This window comes from Macaca fascicularis, chromosome 1, assembly GCF_037993035.2.
Source record: "Macaca fascicularis isolate 582-1 chromosome 1, T2T-MFA8v1.1".
Taxonomy (NCBI): Eukaryota; Metazoa; Chordata; class Mammalia; order Primates; family Cercopithecidae; genus Macaca; species Macaca fascicularis.
Genome location: NC_088375.1, coordinates 166,437,650 through 166,461,719, shown reverse-complemented (window position 1 = coordinate 166,461,719; position 24,070 = coordinate 166,437,650). Strand labels below are relative to the sequence as shown.

The 24,070-nt window shown below is 41.1% G+C and overlaps 1 protein-coding gene across 6 annotated transcripts in view; it reads right to left on the bottom strand.

The window, feature by feature from the left end:
* WLS (Wnt ligand secretion mediator) overlaps window positions 1-22,742 on the bottom strand; it is a 135,574-nt gene extending 112,832 nt beyond the window's left edge. For 4 of the 6 annotated variants that reach the window (XM_015434262.3, XM_045369097.2, XM_005543065.5 and 1 more), the window contains exon 1: window positions 22,023-22,379. In XM_015434262.3, the coding sequence (XP_015289748.1) occupies window positions 22,023-22,128 (106 nt within the window). In that variant the 5' untranslated portion in view covers window positions 22,129-22,379. Of the gene's footprint in view, window positions 1-22,022; window positions 22,380-22,497 lie in introns of those variants that run through there. The other 2 variants (XM_045369090.1, XM_074004106.1) reach the window with 1 other exon arrangement.
* Window positions 22,743-24,070: the final 1,328 nt, after the last annotated feature.

Below are 24,070 nucleotides of genomic sequence, written 5' to 3'. Positions count from 1 at the left end.
TCTCCTGATGAGAAAAACTAAGGCGTGCATACACAAGAAATACATATACCCAACGTTACATGAGTTCAAATGGCAAGTCCAGTGTATAGACTGTCGTAGAGGTTGGTGATCTCAGCACTATGTGGGCCACCAGCAGTATGGATGTCTTTGTTCTAGGGACATCGACAAGCTGATTTTTGAATTATGAATATTCTACAGAAAACAGGAAAATGGTGGTTTCCTTTAAGTAGAAACAACAAGCAGTAGCTGGTTGCCATGGTAGCAGAGGTAAACTTAATCTTGACTGGGAATGCAATCACCAGAAAGGGACAGCAAGTATGGTCAGGAGTCTCATCCAGACCGGGGGTATTTTACCTGGAGAAGAGAAAGTCAAAGGAGAGAATGATAGTCATCTTCAGTTATTTGAAAGGCTACTGTGTAACTGAAGTGAAGCATACATTCGAGATTATTCTAAAAGGAAAATCCAGCATTCGTGAGTGGAAATTACAATGCAGTCATGGAAGCCAGTTTTCCACTGAATGATAATAAAGAACATTTAACCATCGTAATGTTCCAACTGGATTGAAAAGCTAAACAAGCTGTCTAGAGAGCAATAAGTCACTAAAATAGAAAGATGCTGACAGGAAGGTCATCTCTCTTGGGAGACCCAGTGTGGGTGAGACTGGGCTAAACAAATTCCCAGGCCCCCTTCCCAAACAAAATCTCTGTTTCTCCAGAGAATTAGTAAATTGGAGTTCCCTGTTGAAGACAGACAAATGGAAGGTCCAATGGGCAGAAAGCCCCAGCCGCTCATCACTACAAGAGGAGAGGTAAACTACAATCTCACCTGGGAAGAAAATGTTGTTTAGGTGACACAAACCAAGGGGAGGAGAAACTTTGTGGAGGATTTTTCCCCTCTGTTCTGAATAGATGATCAAGGGATAAGGCAGTAAGAGTAAAATCAAAAACAAACGAAACAAACAGAAAAAAACCCACCAACGATCAAGCAGCTTTCTGCTGTCTTCCAACCCTCAGACACTCCGATGCCTCTTTCTTGGAATGTACCGCCACCTCCCACTGCTTTGGCCTGAAGACTGCATTTAATTTTAAAAAGAAAATAGGCAACCATCCAGCTAGGGGATAGTTAGAGTAACAGTTGATTAGTCCTTTTCTAAACACTAAAACTATCTTTTGTTTCATTGCTCTTTATTTGCTGTACACCAACAATTCATTAAAAACATCTCACCACTAGATTTAGTGAATGGATAGGACAGGTCTAAACCCAAACATTTCTCTTGGAAAACCAACCACATTGTAAACTTGCAGACCTGTCCAGGAAAATAAAACTGTTACAAAGTCAACCTCTACTGAGGCACACAGCCTCTTTTGTAAAAGAAAAGAAAAGAAAAAAAGAGGTGCTGAAAAAAATGACAGGTTTTTCTCAAAAAACAACAAAAGCTTATTCATCTTTCCATATTCAGCATGAAGAACACCTAAGAGAATTTTCCCTATCTCTTCATCTCCAGGGCACTCAAAGCATTTACAATCTCATTATTTTATACAACACCCATTAAGTGGGCACCAAAGATTATTACCCTTCTTTGATTTCTAAGAAAACAAGTACAGAAAGATTAAACAAGTTGCCCAAGGTTGTTCAGTAAATTGAGATGCCTGGATTTTTGTTCAGTGATTGTTCTAGGGACATAGTGCAAAGTGACTGAATCCTCTAAACTCACCAAAACCCCTAAGTCTTATAGATCTCTTCCCCATTTCTCACCACTCATGAAATTTTCATCATCTAATCACAAATCTGCCACCATGTGGATCCTGGACATAGGTATCCTACCAGGCCAGTGCCATGTCTGCAAGAAGCCTGGCGCTACACCTGACAGCTTTCAAATCACCATCAAACGATTCCTTTATCTAGTGAAGTTGATTCTGCCTGGCTGCATCTGGGAAATTTTTAACCCCTCGATCAGCTATTGCACAGTTGGTTTAACTTGGATGAGACAGAGGACAAAATAGTGGTGGTTTAAAAAAATACCTCCCCCATTCTGATTACAAAGGAGGCATGATTAACGAAGTACCCTTTGTATCCAAGCTCCATTCTAAGAGAAAGAGAAAAAGCTTTCCTTCCCCCTTTTTTTGATCGCTGAGTCTTTTCCTACTTGTCTCATCACCCACACAATCTGTTCACAGCCCAAACAGACAATCCAGCCAGTCTGTGGAGAGTTCCTAAAACATTTATGTCGTGAAAGCAGACAGGATGAACAGGACCTCATCTCGACAAAGGATGATGGGACATTCAGCAAAAGAGTTCACAAAGGGAAATACAGACGGAGGCCCAGAGCTGAATGAATTTGCCCACAATGTCTAACACAATGCCAGTCCTTATGGGTACTTGTAAACCTTCTGGTCAATTGACAGCCACCTCCAGGTTTTATCCCCCAAATTCCATTACTTTTACAACAGAGGGTTTTAAAAGAAAATACAATTAACAAGTTAAGGAGGTCCAAATCAGTGCTTTTAGGATCCTTCAATTACTCTAGATCTTTAAACATAAAAATAGCAAGTTAGATGAAGATTTTAGTTCCAACACTACCAGGTCAGGGGTTGACATAATGCACATAAAATACTTACTACATTGCCTGGTGCATACTAAGTACTCAAATAATATTACCTAATATTTTCGTCTTATACTGCTCTATTTCATTAATGATGGTTTTATATATGTCATGCCTATCTACTCAGCTAAATAGTTCCACCTTATCTGTTTTTGGTATAGTCCAAAAGATAAATGCCTTCATATAATTATCTTATGTAAGCCTTCAGATCTATAGGTTGCAGATGAGACAGGAAAAGCAAGACTAGGTCTCATAGCTGGCAAGTGGTAGATTCCCATACTGAGATCTCAGTTCACTAATTTCACATCCAGTGATTTGTTTCAGTAACACCACAAATGAACAGATTATCATCTCTTGTGTCTCTTTGTATTCTTCAGAATTTAGCTAAGAGCTAAGATATACCTTAATCATCATCTAAAATAAATTTCTAATGATAGGTAACCTAACATCTCTGAAGATTTATTTTAGTGCTTTTAATAAGGAAGAAAAGAAATGGGTGGAAAAGCCCAACCATATTTGGTTTTGAGGAAAGACATGCCTCTGTTTTTATTTGCCAAAGGAAAGCATTACCAGGTCCATTTAGAAAGACAAGAGGAAGTAAGGCTGGGCGTAGTGGCTCATGCCTGTAATCCCAGCATTTTGGGAGGCCAAGGCTGTTGGATCACTTGAGGTCGGGAGTTCAAGACCAGCCTGGTCAACATGGTGAAACCCCATCTCTACAAAATATACAAAAACTAGCCAGGCGTGGTGGCAGGCGCCTGTAATCCCAACTATTCAGGAGACTGAGGCAGGAGAATCACTTGAACCCGGGAGGCAGAGGTTGCAGTGAGCCGAGATGGCACCATTGCGCTCCAGCCTGGGTAACAAGAGTGAAACTTCGTTCCAAAAAAAAAAAAAAAAGACAAGAGGAAGCATGAGGATTCAGTGATATACCAAGGATATACCAAGGAGACAAATGGGGCTAGAGCCAGAACTCTTGATACTCTGCTCATGGCTTTCTGCATTAAGTTCATTATTAATTTAGCACCTTGAGTGAGATGAATCTCATCTTGGATTATGCACATCAAGTTGTGTTTCAGATGACCATCCCATACTTTAAAGGCCCATTCCAAACCCCCTATGTATCAAAAAAAAAATTATCTAATCTAACAAATGCCTAGAACCCTTAGTCTATTTCCCCTAACTTAGCCCTTAACAACAAACTTATTTTATGGATCTTGTCTTCCCAAATTTAAGTTGCTGCAGGGCAAAATCCATGTGTTTACTTCTTCTGCAGCCCATGGCTAACCTAGTTCAGGACTTGCACAACATGCGCTGCTCATTGCTTCCTCTGCCTCACAGTCTCCTAGATGTCCCGAAGAAACCTCGAGTCATCATAACATCTACTGAATTTCCCAACCATCCCCAGCACTACTGCTCTGCTTGGGCAGTCATTAAAGCTTCTCTTCTGCCTTCAGGATCTTCATTTCAGCTGCTGGGACATCCTGTTGCCATCCATTTCACACAGACATCCAGCCCAGCAGGAACACGTGTTGCAATGAGCTTTGCTTCAAAGCCAGCAGCTTGGCCAAGTTCCAGGAATTGTCACTAATGATCTTCACCAGCTACTTGGTGCTCAACAGTGATCTCTGAACACACACACACACACACACACACGCACACCCCATTTCCAATACTGCTCTGGAGGAGCTGCCTAACAGAGGGTGATTCCATAACTTATTTTATCCTTTAATTGTTACAGAAGACTTATGTCATCACAATAACCATCCAGATATACTCTGCAATGCAGCAGTGGCCTCCACCAACTTACTCTTTTTTTTTTTTTGAGATGGAGTCTCGCTCTGTCACCCAGGCTGGAGTGCAGTGTTGTGATCTCGGCTTACTGCAACCTCCGCCTCACAGGTTCAAGTGATTCTCCTGCCTCAGCTTCCCAAGTAGCTAGGACTACAGGCATGTGAAACCACACTCAGTTAATTTTTGTATTTTTTAATAGAGATGGGTTTCGCCATATTAGCCAGGCTAGTCTCAAGCTCATGACCTCAGGTGATCCGCCCACCTCAGCCTCCCAAAGTGCTGAGACTACAGGCGTGAGCCACTGCACCTGGTTCCACCAACTTATTTTTAAACTGAAGGCATAACAAGTGCATCAGTTTCTTTTGGTTGTAAGAGACAGGAAACCCTGCTCAAAGATCCTTCAGCAAAAACTAAATTAGTAAGGTGATACTGAAAAATATCCAGAGATAAAGCAGTCTTCTTGTGGTTGTTTTGAGAAATCAAATTATGTCAACAGACCTCACTTCTCTACAGTCATTGAATTCTACCCTGTATTTATTAGCTTCATTCTCAGGCCTCATTGGAAAGACTCCAGCAATTGCAGGCTTATATTCTGTGAGTTCAAATTCAGTACGAAAAAGAGGACATCTCTTCCTGGTAGCCTCCACACAAGTCTCAGAGTTCACTCTAATTAGACTAACTTGAGGCATAAATCCACTGTGGCTAGTGCTTGGCTTGGTCACATGTCCATCACTGGAATCAGAAGTGAAGATTCTCTTAAACCACATGCACTGAGAGTGGAGAAAAAAATGTTCCACAAAGGAGATTCAGGCAGATCCTGCTGCCAAAACAAATAGGTGAAACACTGGGCAGCCAAAAAACACCAATCATCCTCCCCAATAAATCTTCCTTCTTTTCCTAATCTCCAAGAAGTTGTATTACTGGGATGATCCAACTTTGAAAATAGTATATTAAAAGAAAGGAACAACCAGGCAAGTCATATAAAAATATATGTAGCCAGTAAGCACATGAAAAGAGGTTTACCATTACTATCAATCAAAGAAATGTAAATTAAAAGAATAAGATATTATCAGCACACTGGGAAACATTCTTTCAATAAAAGTAATCACCAGTACTGGCTAACAGGCAAAGAGATAGACACTCCCAGATTTGGCTAATGGGTGACATGATTATCACTGACCATCAAAATCCTTAAAAATGTGCATTTCATTTTACCTAAGATAAATTCACAGAAGTGAATTTACTAAGGAAACAATACAGGATTTAAATAAGAATTTAAATACAAAGAAGGTTTCTCCAGTATTGCTTATAATAGCCTTAACCTGGAATTATTCTAAATGTCCAACAATAGATTGAGCAATTTAATTATATCCATACAATGGGTTATCATACTGACACTAAAAATGACCTTTCAATGCATGTTTATTAGCATGGCTTAAGTAGAAAGGCACAACACAGAAGAATTAATAAAGTGGGCAGCAAATAGCATCATTCACTAACTAAACCTAGTAAATTAGTTTCACCCTCATCTCCTAGGCAATCCCTGGCTCCTTCTTTAAGATTTACCCTAGGGTTCTAAAGACCCAGATTCCGCCCAGGGAAAGAGAAAAACATCTGGACACCCTCAGCAGGCTGAAATGTGTTGAATAAATATGTAAAGACATAATCAACAACTGTTTATGGGAACGGCTTGCTACACAGAGGAAGGTGAAGAACATGGACCACAACTGGCATTTACTTGTCCTGGAAGAGAGCTCAAAAAGGAACGTTTGGCCAGTACACAGTGATTTCTATCACAAATAATTCATATTTTTTAAAACTACTCTTTTTTCTTGTTCTTCAACTTATCATAATGTAGCAATTAATATTCAAATCCCCAGAGTTCTTCCCTCCACAAACATAGCTGCTGCCTTGCCAAACAAAACATACCACAAACAGTTACTCCCCATCTCAGTTTTCATAACTTTAAAATGTAAATATCCTTGGTGAACTGGCCTATCTTAGAGTGTTGTTAGGAAGATCAAATAAGATGATTTCTACTAAAGTACCTTAAAGAAGGATAAAAGCACTATACAAATGTGAGGTATCAGGCATATCAATGCATTACCTAGATTTAACAAACACACAACAAAGCATGGGAGAGTTCACTGCAAACCTCTGGCTCCTCCATAACCCTCATGTTCTTTTCCCTGCAGTCATTTCAGAAAACCAGATGTTTGTTTGCAAAGTTTCTCTGCAGCAAAAGGGCAGGCCCTCTCTACATTCAAATTGGCTGAAGCTGGTGTTTCTAGCTGTTGAAACTTAGGTAATAATGGGGGGGAAATACCAAAATTAATCCAAAAAGCAGACAGGCACACTTTACAGACTGGAGCCCTAAGATGGAAAAAGGCAACAGCATGAACAAGTAGAGGGCTAATGGTTTTCATATTATTTAATTCAAGCCGCAATAATTACAAATCCTAAAGATATAAACTTCTGAGAGTCATCATTCTTTCAGAATTAGTACACAGGATTCCTATTAGCAATATTTTATAGCACTCCAAATATCTTCCCAAAGGAAACCACTGCTGAAAAGGACAAAGTTCTTTGTTGGTAGGGCTGTGCTTTTATACCATGGACTTACGTACTGTTTCTTCTACAGTCTCCTCATTTTAAAAAATGGCAAAAAATTTAAATAAAACATGGATGGAGCAATAAGAAGTACACTGAAGTTCTTAAATGCCCTTCTTTTTAAATCACCACCCCAATTACATCCCTCCCTTGAGGATATTTACAGTCCTCTATGACACATGCTCTGTACCTTCTTGGTTCAAGGAAAACACACCTACAGCATTTCAAATTAACTACTGACCCTTACTCTCACACTATAAACAAACCCTTTTCACAATCTCAATTGCATTGTGTCCACATTGATTAAAGCTTGAAGCCTGGTGACCTCATGTGGTGTTAACTTCTCCCATGCACCAACAGCATTCCGCCTTTCTACTCAATTACCCCCTTTGGTGCCAGAGGATCGCTACCCAATGAACACATACAATGGACTTCTGCTTCATTACACTAACCAACAGCAGGATAGAAATAAGCAGAAGAGGAATAAACAAGCTAATTTATCATGAGGACAGAGCAAGCTTTCACCAGTCTCGCCATGGAAAACTTCAGTGGTTAACGGGAACATCAATAGTCTGGGGGTGATGTTTATGATCTTACAGATTATGGACAAAGCCATAACAGAACCCCAAACTGACTAAAGAATTCTGCAGATTAGCAGGTGTGAACACACGCACAAAAAACCCATGCCTTAAAACTCAGGGGTCCTACATGAAACCTACTCAGTAATTATTTTGGGAAGCATAACCCTGGGCTTTGGATAACGTGGGCTGACACTCTGGTAATTTGCCCCAAGTGTTCAACCTAACCGTGGGGCCCCTCTTATTTATCTTTGACAAGGTGGTCAGGAGGAACCCAGCCCCTTTGTGAGAGAGGTCTGGTACCCCCCTGCCCCCCGCTTCATTAGGCATGGCAAGGGCACAGCGGTTGATTAAATTAACAACTTTGGAGGGCTTCAGTCCCAGTTCCCAGACATTAGCACCATCATCCAGAACAAATTAAAAGTCTCACAGCAATTAAGCAGATTTTGAAAATGAATTTCCCATGGTTCAATGGCTCAACCACAATCTTGAGTTAAGTATCAGAGAAGAGTATTGAAGGAAGAGAAGAGGAACTGACTGCTGAATTTCCAAAGTAAACACCCAACTGGTAGAAGCAGCATACACAATAAACTTCTGAGCCTCTGCTAAGTAGGCTTATACATTTCTTTTATAGAAAATTGGAAATATTCCGTCACAGAAGGGGAAAGAATAAAATATTAACATAGAATGGTTGTATCGAAATGGTACATTTTTTTTCTTTTTCTTTGTTTTTAATTCCTTTAACATCATTTTACTCTTGTTCAAAAATATAAATAGATATTAAGGGGGGACAAAAACACCTACTTCCAGTCACGGGCTTTTAAATTCAAACAAGAAATTGTACATCCAAGTCTGGAACCGGCATCATCTACATTTCTCTGAACCAGTACAACCAGGTTCACAGCAGGCAAAGACCTTTTGTGCCAGCCTCCAGAGGACCCTGGGTGGGTGATTTACCTCTAAGAACTCATTTCTGGATCAAAAGAATAAGATTAATACTAAAATAATGCCTATCACATTCTAGGTGTGTACTCTTTGCCAGGCACTGTTGTGAGGCCTTGTCATACTTGCTTCCTTCCCTTTCCGCTTACATATGCTCCTTTAATCCCTGCTCCCGCCTGGCACCTCTGCCTGGCTCTACTTGCTAGTCACAGGCCTGGGTTCCTCTTTGCCTGCAGGAAGACATTTGGCACAGCTTGTGTGCAGGAACCTGAAGGAATCCTGAAGGAATGTGAGAATGAATTCATTCCCACTCACCAGATCTATAAGCTGAATACGGTGGAATGCAGAGGTAGTTACTTGAATAAATTATATTTTCCTGTCAAGGGCATTTATAAAAGCTGACATCATAAATTCATTATTGGTCTCTAAGTACAACCGTAAATAAATCTACAAAATACTTAGAAGCATAACTTTCAAAGATTTGTTTTTCATCTTTAAAAGTTTATAGAAAATTAAGCAAACTATGTGAATCTTCTAAAAGAAGCCCCTTCAAAATAGCCTTCATGGAACAGAAGAAACACATTTACTTCTTAAAGACAGTAAATCTCAAAATTCTCATTACAATTCTGCAGTTCCATTTGGATATTCAAAATTTGGAAATATATGTACTTCTGTGTGTTCCCTTCTTCCCACTAAACTTTAATCAACTAGTATAGATAACCAGCCACAGTCAACTCTCTGCCCTTATGGCCAAGTGGGGACCAAAATATATAGCACAGATGTAATAACAATCAACATAACAGTAGGCATAGGTAATGAAACTTTCCACTAGTGGTCAGAAAGCTCAGTTCAAATCTTATTTCTCACTATGTCTTCCTTGGGCCTTAGTTTCTACAATATAATAGAAAAGGGTCTCTTTCCAACTCCAAAATTGTACCACGTTAGAGATGTAAGCATGTATATTATAAAGGTAACACAATCTTTTATGTTCAAGTGAATAATAAAAACCCTCCCCTCATTTAAATAATAAGAGCCTGGAATATAATGTTATAAAACTTAGGGCAGGCCTCAAAGCCTTAAAGTAGAAGCATTTTAGTTACCTCCACAATAGGTCCAAAATGCAAGGCATTCATCTATTCATCTCTTCAACAGATATTATTGGGTACCTACATTGCATTGATCTGTAGTAACAACAATAAAGGTGAGTATATTAGACCATCCTCATTCTCATACAGCTTACAGTTTGACAGAGGTTATATTTTAATCATTATTTTTTGTTTAAAATTTCTTATAAAACAGCACTATAATTCTAGCTAATGTTTCAGAAGTGATTAATATTTTCTTTTTAAAAATCATTTTTCCTCAAAGTTTGACTTTAAAAAGTCTTTGTCATTTACGTTATATCTAGAAGCAAAAAAATTTCCCAGTGGACGATGACTCCAATTTTATAATGTAAAACAGAAGTACAACTGGGATTCACTTTGCAGCAAGCAAAGAGGGAATAGATCTCTTCCACAAAATGAGTAATATCCATTTAAAAGTCGTGCTACCTGGGCTTATCTATGCTCTAAAGAGCCATGAATACTGGCCCAGAATTTTAAAAGACAAACATTTAGATTCAAATAAAATGTTGGTTAAAAACAGAAAAACAACCCAAGTTAATCACTCTAATTTACCGAATATATGAATGACCTGCTTCTTGGACTATTGGCTAGCATAGATCTTGCCTAAAAGGAAAGGCTATCAAGCAGGGTGGCTGGGTTTCTAATTTTATCCAATCCATTAAGAGGCAGAAATAACCTGCCATTGACCTTACAAGACACAGGTTGACTCCAGAATAAACAAACAAATAGACTTGAAAAGTTAATTATAGGCAACCTCTACTTCAGAGAAATGGCTCACATATATTAATTGATCTAACACCTATGTGCAGGCTCCCAATGAGAGAACTCATGTTCTCTCATTTAAATCCCACAACCCCCTGTGACTCAGAGGTTTTTGGTTGAGGGAAATTGAGGCTCACAGAATTTCAATGGTTAGTCTAGGTCACAAAGCAAGTTTGATAACAAAGAGATAAATCAGATCACTGCCATTGATCAACCATAAAACCACATTCCATCAGTTATTATAGAAATCCAATCACTTTGAATGGAGGGATCAAGTTTCTTAAGGATTAAGCTTCTCATTTAACACGAACTGTCATATGGAAAACCGAGCCAACACTGTTATTTTTATAGAGTGACTATTTCTCAAGAATCCTGTAAGAAGCCCACATCAAGAGGCAACTTTCAAAATTACTAAAATTTCAAAAATTTCAAAATTACAAAAGTAACAGTTCTGTCCAGTGGGAAGAGTTAATGCCTTTCCTTTACAGAGCTGCTTTAAGTAGTTAGTCAAAGTTTTATCACCGAAATATTACGGTCTCATAGATACATTAATCCTGACTTTGTTAAAATCCCAAGCATAACTGCTCATCGATCTCCTAAACTTTCTTTTTCAAGAAGTGGGTGGGGGAGGGAAGGAAGGTACTGGAGGAATTCTCCTGATATCTGTAAAAAGAGAAACAAATGCTAATTAAAAGATGAACTTAGTGCCCTTTCAGTTTAAAAATCTTGAGCATTTACAAATTGTCTTGTTTTTTTTTTTCTCTTTCATCAACTATTACCCAGAACTACCACATTCTCATAGAGCAAAGCTCTGTCCTGTTTGGGCATGTTCAACGAATAGTGCCAGGGATTTAATACTGGCATACTCATGGACCTGCAAATTCTGAAATTCAGGGGGAGGCATGAATAAAAAGATAGCTGAGGTCCCACAGTTGCCTGTCACAGCCAAGCCCCACCCCACCCACATCCTCATATGATCCTCAAGAAGCAAAACCTTTCTGAGATGTTCTATAAGTGACAGCAAGGCCCAATGTGCAGTCTTTTCAAAGCCTCAGTAAAACTCTTATCTACGACTTCACTTAGCCCAGACACACAGGGGCTAAAGTAGAAGCCCGGTTCACACAAGCCAGAACTAGCTCAACAGAACAGAAAAAAGAAAGGAATGTCTTTTCTACGTGTTTTCCACGTCTGAGGCATTCTGCTCCAGGGCAAATTACAACCTAAATAAGAGCAGATGAAATATATGAGAACTGAGTAAAAGAAATAGAACCTCAAAAAGGGCTGCTCTGCCTCGAAAGAAGGCTGGAATTCCAAAAGCATGGAATGTAACTTTTTTAATGGTGATCACCTGAAGGCAAGCTTGTTAAACAGAGACTTAAAAGTCAAGATTCATTTCAGCTAAATTAGATGGTGCAGAAAAACAGTGCTTCGTGACTCTGCTCAGTTTCAAACAAACGAAAAGACAGAGGAGGAAGAATTTACAGTATAATACTTGCACCACTCGAATTGCACTTTGTTAGTCACCAAAGAGGGGCCCACAACATTATAAGCCTTATTTTGGCAATGTGAATTTTCTGCTTGCAATTACCTTCAAAGTGAAGAAATGGCAGAGACGAAGAATGAGGAATTTTGTTGCTGCTTTTGTATGTAAATCCGACCAAAATATACAAGGCTATGTGACTTGACCCCAAGCTCACTATAACTTTGGAATTATGCGTGTCACAAACATCCTCCGAAAGCACAAGAATTAGTCATAGATTTTTTTAGTCAAGGAAGCCTCAGACTGATAAAGTCTTAAAACTAGACACAAGGACTGTGCTTTGGATTGGATAAGTAATGACTATACTGCGTGGTTTTGGTGTGTGTTTTTTAAAGAGTTTTAAATTTACATTTCCCCAAGCAGGAGGAAGGGAATGTACCACGCCCTCAGCAAGCAAGGAAGGAATTTAGTTTGTTTTTTTTAATTCTGTAGTGTTCTTTAAAATCCACATAGCATAGCATAACATTCCATATAATTCTGTTGTTCCATAAGGGATTGGCTAAGTATATTAAGGATACAAAGGGAAGGGGGAGATGACAAAGTTATTACTATTTTATTTTTAAGTAACAGAAAAATCAATCGAGCTATAAGAAGCACCAGTTGGGAATGTACTGCACATTAACTCTATGATAGCCTTAGACAGAAATCAGATGATCTTCACACTGAAACTCTGAAGGACATGTATCTTTGGGGCACTGAGTAGCATTAGAAACTGCATCCAAGCCGTGGCTATGGCTCTGCCTCTAACTGCATGAACTGAATGGCGTCCCTTTCCTGGGATTCAAATTCCTTCTAAATTAAGGTAGAACAAGATAGTCTCAAAGGCCCTTTCATCCTTATGATTTAATACCGACAAGCTCTTCAGCTTCTATTCAGGCCAAACACCACCAAAGTGTATGGGTACAATGGATCCAAGTAGCCGCACTCATGGACAGTGACAAAATCACACAGCTTTGGGGTAGGATCAAGTATCATATTGGCCTAGAATGTACTGATGCTGCCAAGGTGCGGGGGGAGGGGGTGGGCAGGGGTGGAGATACCACTGATGTGTGAAATGACTTGCCTGATATCCCAGAGACCCCTGAATCCCAGGCATTCTTATTCTGAATAGAGACTTTTAATCGATTTCTTGTCTCTTCCTATGTCCTCATGTTACCGTAGTTCTACAAGTCTGTGCTGCCAGTGAGGGTTGGCAAATCATCCCAACTCAGAAGTATAGACTTACAAAATGGCATAATCAAGCTTCATTAACATTGTATATAAAGCAGAAGTAATAGATTGAGTAAAAGCATGAGAGATTCTCTTGGGAGTAAAATGTGCATGCTTTAGAAGTTTGGGCTTGTTTTCTTATTTATTTTCTGCAATAACATTAATATTTATCATTTGGGGAGGTTCATAATGAAATACTTGGTTATAGCACAGGAACTAATGTTAGAAAGCAGGATGACCTCCTTGAACTTTCAAACCCAAACCAAGTAAGGTTTTGGGTCATTCCCATCTACAAATCTGTAGGTGTTGGGCAAAGCGGTAGTGACTCAAAGAAGGAAAAGAATGGATAATAAACAGTGTCATGTGTACGTTTTCCCAGATCTAAGAACAGAGAGGGACAAAGAAAAGTAGGAGAGATGGATTTGGGATTAAGCAAATGGTTTCAGTGCAAAGTCCTTTGGAAATCACATCTCTGATGGGCCTGGCTCAATGAGACACTCCAACAAGTGCCAAGTCCTCAAGATAGTAGATTCTAGTGATATTTAATGCTTGTAGCAATCCCCATGAGGAAGGAGGGCTCTGTTTCACATCACAGTTGAGAGAGAGAGTCAATGAGATTTTATGACTTTTTTGGGATCACTGAGGCCACAGGTTGTATGCAGAGTCGTAGCCAAGTTTCTCTCCACTACATGACGCTGCTTTGAGACCAGAAGCTCTCTCTTTGGGAGGGGGTCAGCCAGGACTAAGGCAGCAGTTAACTGGCCTCCAACCAACTTTCATGAGCCTGGCCTTATTAAACTAGGTCTGAAGAAAAACTGAATCAACCATTTACAGACTTATTATCTTCTTTCTAAAGGAAAATCATAATGTCTTGCCAAAACAAATGTAATAACTTGGCCTTTTCTTTCAATTACCTCTGCTTTCTTGGAAATGTGTATCTGTGGATAAAACCTCTGAGTTAACCCAGGGAATTAACCAGATGTTTAAGACCCTGTAATTCCTGTGGGCCAGCAAAGAAAGAACACCCCTTGGCCAGATTATATTATGAGAATGGAGTACTAAGGAGAAAGGGGGAGCAGAAAATTAAACTTGAAGGCCCAGGATTTAAATAGGCATAGCAGATAGAAATGTTAGCTCAGTTTTGGAGGATTGGGTGGCACTGGAAGCAGGTTTTGGAAATCCAGGCACAAGCTGTGTCCTTGAAAAGATAGTCTCATATATTTCCATAGCCCTTCATTTTCTTTTCTTGAGTCTATATTCTACCCCCATCTTCCTATTCCACATCCTCATTACACTCCCATTTCTTCAACGGCTACCTTCAGGACCTACTGTGCATGCTAAATCCAGGGGGCATTCAGAGGGCCCAGTATCTCAACAAATTTCCCATTACAACTCTCAGCCATCTTCTGCTGTATGCAACAATTTCCTTTGGGGAGTGTTGGCATGTAATTTTCTTAGGTTCAGTCCTCCCTAGCATGGCCCAGAAACACTGGTCAATATTTACAATGGCTGGTGTAGGTTTAGGAGTTGGGGATCCCTTGTTTAGGAAGTAATAGGCCAATGATCAGTAACCGTGCAGTGATGTGAGTTTGGGGAAGGGGTGGAAGCAAAAAGAAAAGGTAGTGGGGGTTTGAGCTTTCATCTTCTGCTCAATCTGTGTAGAATCAGTTTCACCACACTCACCCCTTTGTTTCCCATAGAAATGGAAAGGACAATGGGAGGAAAGTGGCATTAAGCTTAAGAATATGGCTTAGGATTCAATCAAGGACTGCGGGCTTGAGTCTTAGCCCTCTCATTTACTATCTCTGCAACCTCAGAAAAGGTTCTTAAATGAGCCTCAGATTCATGTGAAAATTGAACAAAGTGAAGTATTTGCTTCTTTGGGATGATATGATCATTAAGTGAATCTTTACATGTGAAATGCTTTCCATAGTCCCCCACAAGATTTTGCTCCCCTACAAGATTTAGTCAGGGGTAGAATGTGGGGGGCAGGGGGAAGAGGTGGTAGTAAGAGGCTATAGAAATTTAGTATTTTTACATTATAAATTATACATCATTGTTTTAATTTAGCAATCCTTTTAGATTCATCTTTTTACCAAAAGAAAAGTTAGAAAACACTAAAGTTGGAGATCATTAAGTTTGAGAATTGGCATGTCTCAAGCTCCTCCTCTCCACTTTCCTCCTCTCCTTCCCACATCCCCATGCGGGCACTTTCTCTAGAACTGTGCAGAGCTGGCACATTTATTAGGCCACCGTCACAATCCTTCAGAGAAAAAGTAAGACCTAAATGAAATAGTCGTGATCATTTCATGTCTTGATGCTCCCTGTGTCCCATTACCTCTCAGGGTCTCTATCAAAATCAAGGGCTGCAAATCTTTGAAGAGAGAACTCTATTAGCATATTTTCCAAAGAACAAAATGTACCTATTCCCGCTGTCAGGGTGGCTGTTTGTAGGAGTCTCTGGTTTAAAATGCCCTCATTATTATGCATGGGTGTGCATATAAACAAAAATTCTCTGTAGGGGAAAAGAAGTTTCAACTTTCAGAAAGAGGCTCTTTTCTCAATTCCTCCACCATCACTGCCAACACACACCCTCTAAAAACCTCTCCAACCTTCACTGATTCTTTCTTTCCTCTCCTTTGAAAAAGTCCAGACTTACTGTGTAACTACATATATGTTAAAATCACCAACTAGAGAAAATAAAATTGAGTAATCTTCTTACAAGTAGCAGAATCTCAAACATTTGATGGTTAACAAACTTGGCTGCTTTAGGCAATTGGATGATTCATACAATTATGGGGACTGGTTAGAACTTGAATGGAATTGGTTGGGCTGGCATAGTCAAACTTCTCAAGACATGTCCTCCCTCAGCCTTGGCAAGGCACTGTTTGGGTCTGTACAGCTGGACTCCATTTCATTTATCATCACATTTAATATTTTCTTCCTTTTGATGTTACCTGATTATAAAAAATGAGAAATCAGTTTTAGTGCTAGTCTCATGTTTCCCTGCATTCATATTTTTATTCAGGTCTAAAAGTCAAGGTTTTGGGGAAAGTGGGAAGATCACCTAAAGCTGATAATCTAGGCTCTGATGTCTGATTGACTGGAGTTCGATCCCAGCTTTGACCACGAGTAGCTAGGTAATCTTGTGCAATTTTACTAGATCTTTCTGCACCTCAGTTCCCTTACATGTAAAATGGGTACAAAAATACCAATTTGCCAAGGTTTTATACAGATGAAATTAGACAGGTTTTGGCACATATTGCACATTCCGTACATGTTAAACATTTTATCATTTTATTAATATATCTAGTTCAAGATGAAATATTAATATAATTAGTTGATGGTATAATTAGTAGGGTTCTAATTTCATACATTCTCGAATTCCCAATAAATACGTGAAAATTATCTTGATGCTAGAAAACTACATCCTAGGCAATCTTTTTGTAAACTTAGATGAAGAGGGGCTCTTTTCTACCCACAGCTCCCCTAGTTTACTCAAACTCCACGTCTCCTCTTTACTAAACCCGTGTCGGCATGTAGCCCCATCCTAAGCACACAGCACACCCTGATAGATATTTTGCAAATCAGGCAAGTAGCACACAGGAGCTTTAAACTAAGGACCTTTATATAATTTCAACAAATTCTAAATTCTAAATCTCCATAGAAACACCTTTATGAGGAATATAAGGTAAGAAATCTTTCTGCAATTTGTATGGATTTAAAAATTTTAAGGTCAAATTATTGTAAAATGTCATGTAGGAAGGAAAGGCCTTAAGTCTCGATCTGGGTTTCAGGCAGGGAACCTGAAAACCTCACAAAGCCACACATAACACTATTAGCTCAAGGAAATGTTTCTCACTATAACAGGAAAAGGGAAAGTTCGAATAGAAGTCTAGACAGGCTATACTGAAAGAACAATCAGATGAAAGAGCAGTTAGAACCGGACGTCTAGTGCCTGTAATCCCAGCACTTTGGGAGGCCGAGGCGGGTGGATCTCCTGAGGCCAGGAGTTTGAGGCCAGCCTGGCCAATCTGGTGAAACCCCGTCTCTAATAAAAATACAAAAATTAGTTGGGCGTGGTGGCAGGCACCTGTAATCCCAGCTATCAGGAGGCTGAAGCAGGAGAATCACTTGAACCTGGGAGGTGGAGGTTGCAGTGAGCCACTGCACTCCAGCCTGGCTGACAGAACGAGACTCTGTCTCATAAAAAAAAAAAAAAAAAAAAAAAGAGCAATTAGAGATTGTTAGCACGAGGATGATTACACTGCAAGAACCAAATAGTTCAGTTTTTTTTTTTAAGGCAAATGTTGTAATTTCAGTTACTAAAAAAATTCATGCTCTTTTAAAAAAGATTAATTTGTAAGGTTGCACAGTACTCATACAAACCACATTAGATACTTCTAGCAGTTAACAAAGACGAAAACAATGACATTTTACAAAATAAAAATCAGAATCAAATACAGAAAAATATGGCTTAACATCAACCAAAAACCAATTAATACTTATCAAGATTCTCACCAGATACCCAAATACTGAAGGATTACAGCTATTGCATCATTAAGGTAAATTAAAATAAATGTAACAAGCTTAAAATCTAATAAACTGGGGCGCAAACACATATACTCGGCATAACTGTAATTTAATTTCTTAAAATTCTGCAACTTCCAAATAAACAGCAGCAGAAACAAAAGCTCCCATAAATGGGTCACAGTAAAGACCAATTGCCTCCACTCAAACAATACCAGCACAATCCTGTGGGCTACATCATTGAAAGAAGTAGATAATCCATGCACAATATTGAGAAAATTGATTACATATGTGTGTGTGTTATATCTTATACAGTACACATTACATCCTCAGCATTAAAAATTTAAAAAGGCCACTCACATAAGTTACCTTTTGGAAGAAATAATGATCTTTTCTAAAGAAATAATAATTGGTGATTTGTTGATACTTTATGTTTGGAATACTCTCATTTAAGGGTTTGCTGAAAACAGTGCAACAATTTTCTATTAATCCAGTTCTGATCTTCATATTCTTAGCAGTTTTAGAAGAGCGGAGAACAGTGACCTGCTTTTTCAACCATTATATTCCTGAGACATGACTAATTTGAGGCTGAGCAAATTGCACATAATGGGATTCAAGTTCATGATTTTCAGTCTGCACTCTCTTTTCAGGCTACATGGTCTCCTTTTCCTCCCTGCTTCCACCACCCCCAAAACTGCCTTTTCAGGAGTTAAATTCACCAAACATGAAATCAAAGGAAAATGATTTTTAAGTTTTCTGCAGGCTTATTTTTAAGGAGGATAAAGTTATATTTTTAAAAATATTTATCTTTTCCTTCAGGCACTCTAGCATTTTTAAATAATTTCTAAATATTTAGAATGTATTTAGATGTATTTAGAATACTAGATGTATCAGATATATGGTTTCATAGTGGTTCAAAGTTTTTACAAAAGCATGATATAAATCAGTGAATTTATAAATACCCCAAGCTCTACTATGTAAGATATTGCTTTCAGAGCCTTTTTGCAAAATCCCATTAAAGGTTTAGCTTATAGACGCTGGTGCCAAAAAAAAAAGCAAGCAAAAAAATGTGGTTTTCTTTGGTAAGAAGGACATTGAAATAGGAGAATATTTAAGCTGGCTAAACCAAAGTCAAATCCTGGGGGCTATTTGCTTTTATAGTGAATGTTTAAATTTTCTCCATCAAATCTAGAAGGCTACAACCAAACAACAGTTTAAATGTCATGTACAATTCTCTAAGTACTGAAAGAGTTACACAATTTTAGAACTGAAAGGGACCTTAAACTCCTTCATCTACCAATGAGGAGCCTGAAGCCTGCTAGTTAACTCACTTGCCTGGTCACTTTTGGGGTTCATGGATTGTCATTGTTGTTTGGTGGGGTGGTTGTTTTTGTGCTGTATATTTGTGTGTGTGGTGTATGTGGTCCTTACACCCTTACAAACAAGAGCTTTGCCATTTATATTCTCCTCTTCCTAAGTTGCTCTTCCTAAGTTTACTTTTATCAGCAAAGAGTGATCAAAAAGAAAAATATATTCTGGCCAGTTCAAAGGGGAATTCCTTTTTCTCACTTGGCCTACTGCAGATACATTGGAGAGACATTTCACACCCAGGACAACTGACTTCTTAAGTAGCAGTAACAATGAGCAGCGGAGGAGTTCTCTTCTCACTGGAGAGAGCAGAGGAGGTTTCTGAACCTTACCTTGACTTTCCAGCCTACAAACTGTTCCTTCAACTACTGTTTCCGCTTGCCCACTTTGTTGCTATTCTTTCCTTAGTTTCCTCTGTTTTCCAGCTTAGGGAAGTTTGGTGGGAAAATTTTTCACTTACATTTTGTTGATATTTCTTTCTCATATTTGGGTCTCACCCAAATTTTTAGATTTGTTTAAGAGCAAAAACAGTTACTCTTTAAGTGAAAGAGGAAAGGCTAAGTCACTGTTCAACATGGGCTAACTCTGATCTGAACTGGAGACACAGCCTTTGCAACTGAGGGAGAGGAGGTAAGCAGTAAACTTACACAGTTTCCTCCAAGAAGTGTTATACATAGATATTTTTCAAAGAAATTGGAATAAAGCAGTTTATTAATTGAGGGGAATCCAGTTACAGTTAGCACCTGCCACGGGTTGTTGTCATTAACCAAATTCTTCAGGAAAAACAATCTTCGGCACCACTTACTCCAGACAAACCCTATTCGGAACAGACAAGTGTTCTGACCCTATAGTCACTGCAATGTCCACCAGCCACTCACGAGTGCCCTTAGGGCTTCTCCTTGGTGGTAGGATCCCAGAAATCCTACTAGTTCCAGAAGTGCCCTAGGAAGCCTACATCATGGATAATGGGCTCTGCAAAGCTAGGAGATCAGCCTAGAAAAAGAAAAAGAAACACACCAACAAACACCAGGAAACTATGTGTAATGGTTTGCTGCTTGTGCAAAAACCTCAAAGAGGATGAAGGTCAGACAGGGATAATAGGCCAATTTAATTCTGAAAGCACAAGGTGCAAGAAATTTTAATTATGGTCTGCCACTGAAATCACACAAGATCCAATGGCATCTAACTGCAACTGCTCATCAAGGGAGACAAGAGGTGTAATTGTAACCGCTGCATAATCACTGTGAGGGCACAGGGAAGGCTGCCTTCAGCTCCCAGCAGAGAAGGTATTAAGAGCCTCGAAAAATCCAATACGGGAAACGAGATTGCATATAGCCAAACAGGAGCTCTTAACACAAAAGCCAACGTGTGTGTGTGTGTGTGTGTGTGTTGAGGGTAGGGTTCCAGAAAGAAAAATACGAAGCTGTTTGGCCCACACTGGGGATATGAGATTGTTTGAAAACTCTGAACCCCTTTCTGCTTTGTGGATAAATGCACACAGAGAAAAGAGCACTGTCTCCTTTAGGTATTTCTCTCATTGATGAAGCTTCACCCACTCTCCTTTGTTTAAGACAACTGGCTTGGATGTTACCGTGATTTATAGTACCAAACTCCCTATAATTTGTTCCCATCAAACCCAAGTCTGGAGACAAAACGCCACGCACACGACTCAGGTGCCCAAGCCTGTGCAGCTCTGGCAGCGACGCTGCCCGCGCCCCCGGGCGTTTCCCCCGCACCCCACATCGCGTGGGCGCCCGCAAATGCACGCGCGGAGAAAGCCCCTCCGTGGACTCTCCACTCCGCAAAGTTTAACAAAGCCGTGAAGTAAGGAAACCGGCCCTCTCGTCCGCGCACGCTGCAAAGTTGGCATTGAAGTTCGTGCCGGGATGTCCCAAATCTTGAGGGGGCGCGGGGGGCGCGAGTGTGCAGAGAGGCGGGAGGATGGATGGAGATGGGGAGACAGCGAGGGGAAGGGAGGTTTTCAGAGCGGACGGTGCGTGAGGCGGTTTTCTTCACCCGGAAGCCTGTTTGACTCAGAGAGGTCCGGGAGGTGCACGCCAGGGGAGGTCTCCCGGAGCCGGCGCTGTCGCCGGGGGACCGGGGAGCTGTCACCTGCGGGGGGCTGTGGTGGGAGCGGGGGGCGCTCTCCTAAGCGCCAAGGGAGGACGGGGGATCCACAGTCACCGGCTCTCGGGGCTCTAAGAAGTGGGGGAAGGGATATTCGCGAGTGGGCAAGAGGCCAAAAGCAACAGCTTTCGGATACGCTTTTCCCCTCCGACCTCTCCAACTTCCCGCAGCGTTGGTCGAAGACTCCCTCCCACTCCACCCCATCCTATCCAACCGCCCGGCCCACAATTCGGACCTGTACACGGCAGAGCGTGGGGTGGAGTGCGGCGGGAAAGCAGGGCGCGAAGGTCGGGACCCCAAAATGCAAACCCTCAGCGCCTAGCAAAGACGACCAAATGCATTTACAACCATGCAAGTATCTCAGCCTTGTAACAGAGCTCCGGATTTGCGCCGGGCGCAGTTCCCCGACTCCTCTGTTGTTCCTAATAAAGTCGATTACGTTGCCCTCCCGGAGCTGATTGGAAGGGACCGGAGAGGAAAAGGGGGGGAACGCGGGAAAAAGCAGGGGGGGCGGCGAGCAATCAACTTTGTAACCCAGCGCTTCCTCGCGCGATCCGTCGCCATGCTTAAGATTCCCACCCCCGCCGCCCCCCTCCTGCCTTTCAAGTGGATACTGAAACTAGGCCAAAACTTTTTCCCCTCCTTTTCTCTTAGCCACTAGACTGGATTGTGCCCCACGGAGCCCCATGGAGCTCTGCTTTCTTAAGCACAATAGCCGGACTAATTAGATCATAGAAGCAAGGCAGTGATACTGTAACAAGTAGCCCAAGAGGCAAAGAGGGAAGGGGCCCGAAAAGACAGAAAGGGGGAAAAGTTTGCAGCTCTCCGCACTTACCAATCAAGCCTCCCACCAGAAAGGCGATGATTTGGAACACAAGCAGAATCCCACCAACAATGCACAGCTTCTTGGTGCTCATGTTTTCTATAATTGCCCCAGCCATTTTTGCGCCCCCCCCTTTTTCTTTTCTCCTTGAAATAAATGTTTTAGGGTGAGCTTTTTGCTCCCTCCTCTCACACGCTCCGTCCTCCCTCGCCTCCTTTCTAGGCGCTGCAAAACTTCAGAGGTGCTGGAGCGCGGCGAGGAAGGGACCGGGACGGAAGGCGCCCGCACGGATTCCCCCGGCGCAGCCGGCTCGGGCTCCCCCAATGCCCGGAGCTGTGATTGTGGCCGCTCCGCCGCCTGTGGACGCTTAAAGGAGCAGGGAAGCGGATCACATGACGCCGCCTCCCTCCCTTTCTTCCTCCCTCCCTCTCGCGCTTCCTCCCTCCCTCCCTCCCTCCCTCCCTCTCTTCCTCTACCCCTTGCCCACCAGTTCGGGGCTCAGAGCTCTGGCGGGTGCTGGCGCCCGGCTCCCGAGCCTGGCCTGCAACCTGTCCCTCCAGGGACTGGTGCCATTTGGGGGTTGCTGTTGATGTTAAGCGAGTTCCCCCTGCCCAGCTTCTCACAGGTTTCCTTTTCTGGTTTCCGAAGTGCGAGATTTAAATCACCGGTGGACCGCCTTGCAGACCTTTAACTTACGCGTTGACTTGAGGAAACGGTCCCCACCCCACCCCCAACTGCTAGAACTCTCTTTGGGAAAGAGGAGGAGAATTTTTTTAAAAGGGCCCAATAGATGCCTAAGTCAAAACACAGAGATGCGGAATAAAGTCTCAGCTCGAATTCTTTCTACCAGGTTCCCAGCCTCGTTATTGGACACAGAACCAGCTAAATTCCCCACGGCGCCCCTTGAGGAACCTGGCGCTCCAGCCAAATCAGACCACTGTTCGTTACTCCAGCGCCTGTGCTTCCACAGCCTTAACCCTGGTGATTGCCTTAAAGAGAACATGTTCTACTCCATCAATTTTAAACCTGATCCAAAACCAATTAGTCTAAAAAAAAAAAAATCTAATTTTCCACACCACCTCCATGCAGTATCTCTGGGAACTGAGTCCCTACAATCCTGTGTTTACATTTTTACTTCCTATTGTAAGGATTTGTGTACGCGTTTGTCTCCACCACTGAGCTGTAAACTCCTGGGGAATAGGGACCAAGTTTTTTTTTGTTCTTTGTACCCCCCATGGTGCCTAACAAAATGCTAGCTCTAGTAGGTGCCCCATAATCTTTGGTGGAATGAATAAGTGAATGTGAAAGCAAGCCCACAGTTTGTATTTCAAAAGTCTAAAGAGATCTTAGTTGGTTTAGAGGGTACACGTATTAAGTTACAATGTTTGTTGTCTCTTTGTGAGAAATCATATATTTATAGTTATACTTAACTTCCCTAAAAAGAGGGGCGGGACTCCTGATAGAGATTTCCTGCTCTATCAAGTCTAAATTTCTGGTTTTCCATGTTTCATAAACTGGCCACTTTGTCAATACAACTCACCTTACTCAATAGACCCTTGGTTTGGTAAATACCCCACCTTGCTCCCCATACGCGCAGTTTCTACCACCACCACCCACACACCTGGTTTCTTGTCCCTCCCATCCTTACACACCCTCTTCATGCCAAGAGACTATTTTTCCCAGTCTTCTCTCCTCCTCTACTCTGTTCCTGAATTTTCATTGCCCTTATAGAAGATGTCATGCAGGTTACACTTAATAGAGGCATTCATTTCTAGTCTCCAAGTGGAACAGACACTTGTCAAGGACAAGCACCAAACTTTATGCATACAAAACTCCATCTCTTCACATCTAATAGTTCTTAACAGTTCTGAGGATATACAATCATGTGTCGCTAAGGATGTTTCAGTCAACAACAACATACCGTGTATGTGACAATAGTCCTATAAGGTTATAAGACCATATTCTTGCAATACGTTTTCTATAGATATGTTTAGATACACAGAGTACTTACTCTTGCATTACAGTTGTCTATAGTCTTCAGTACAGTAACATGCCAGACA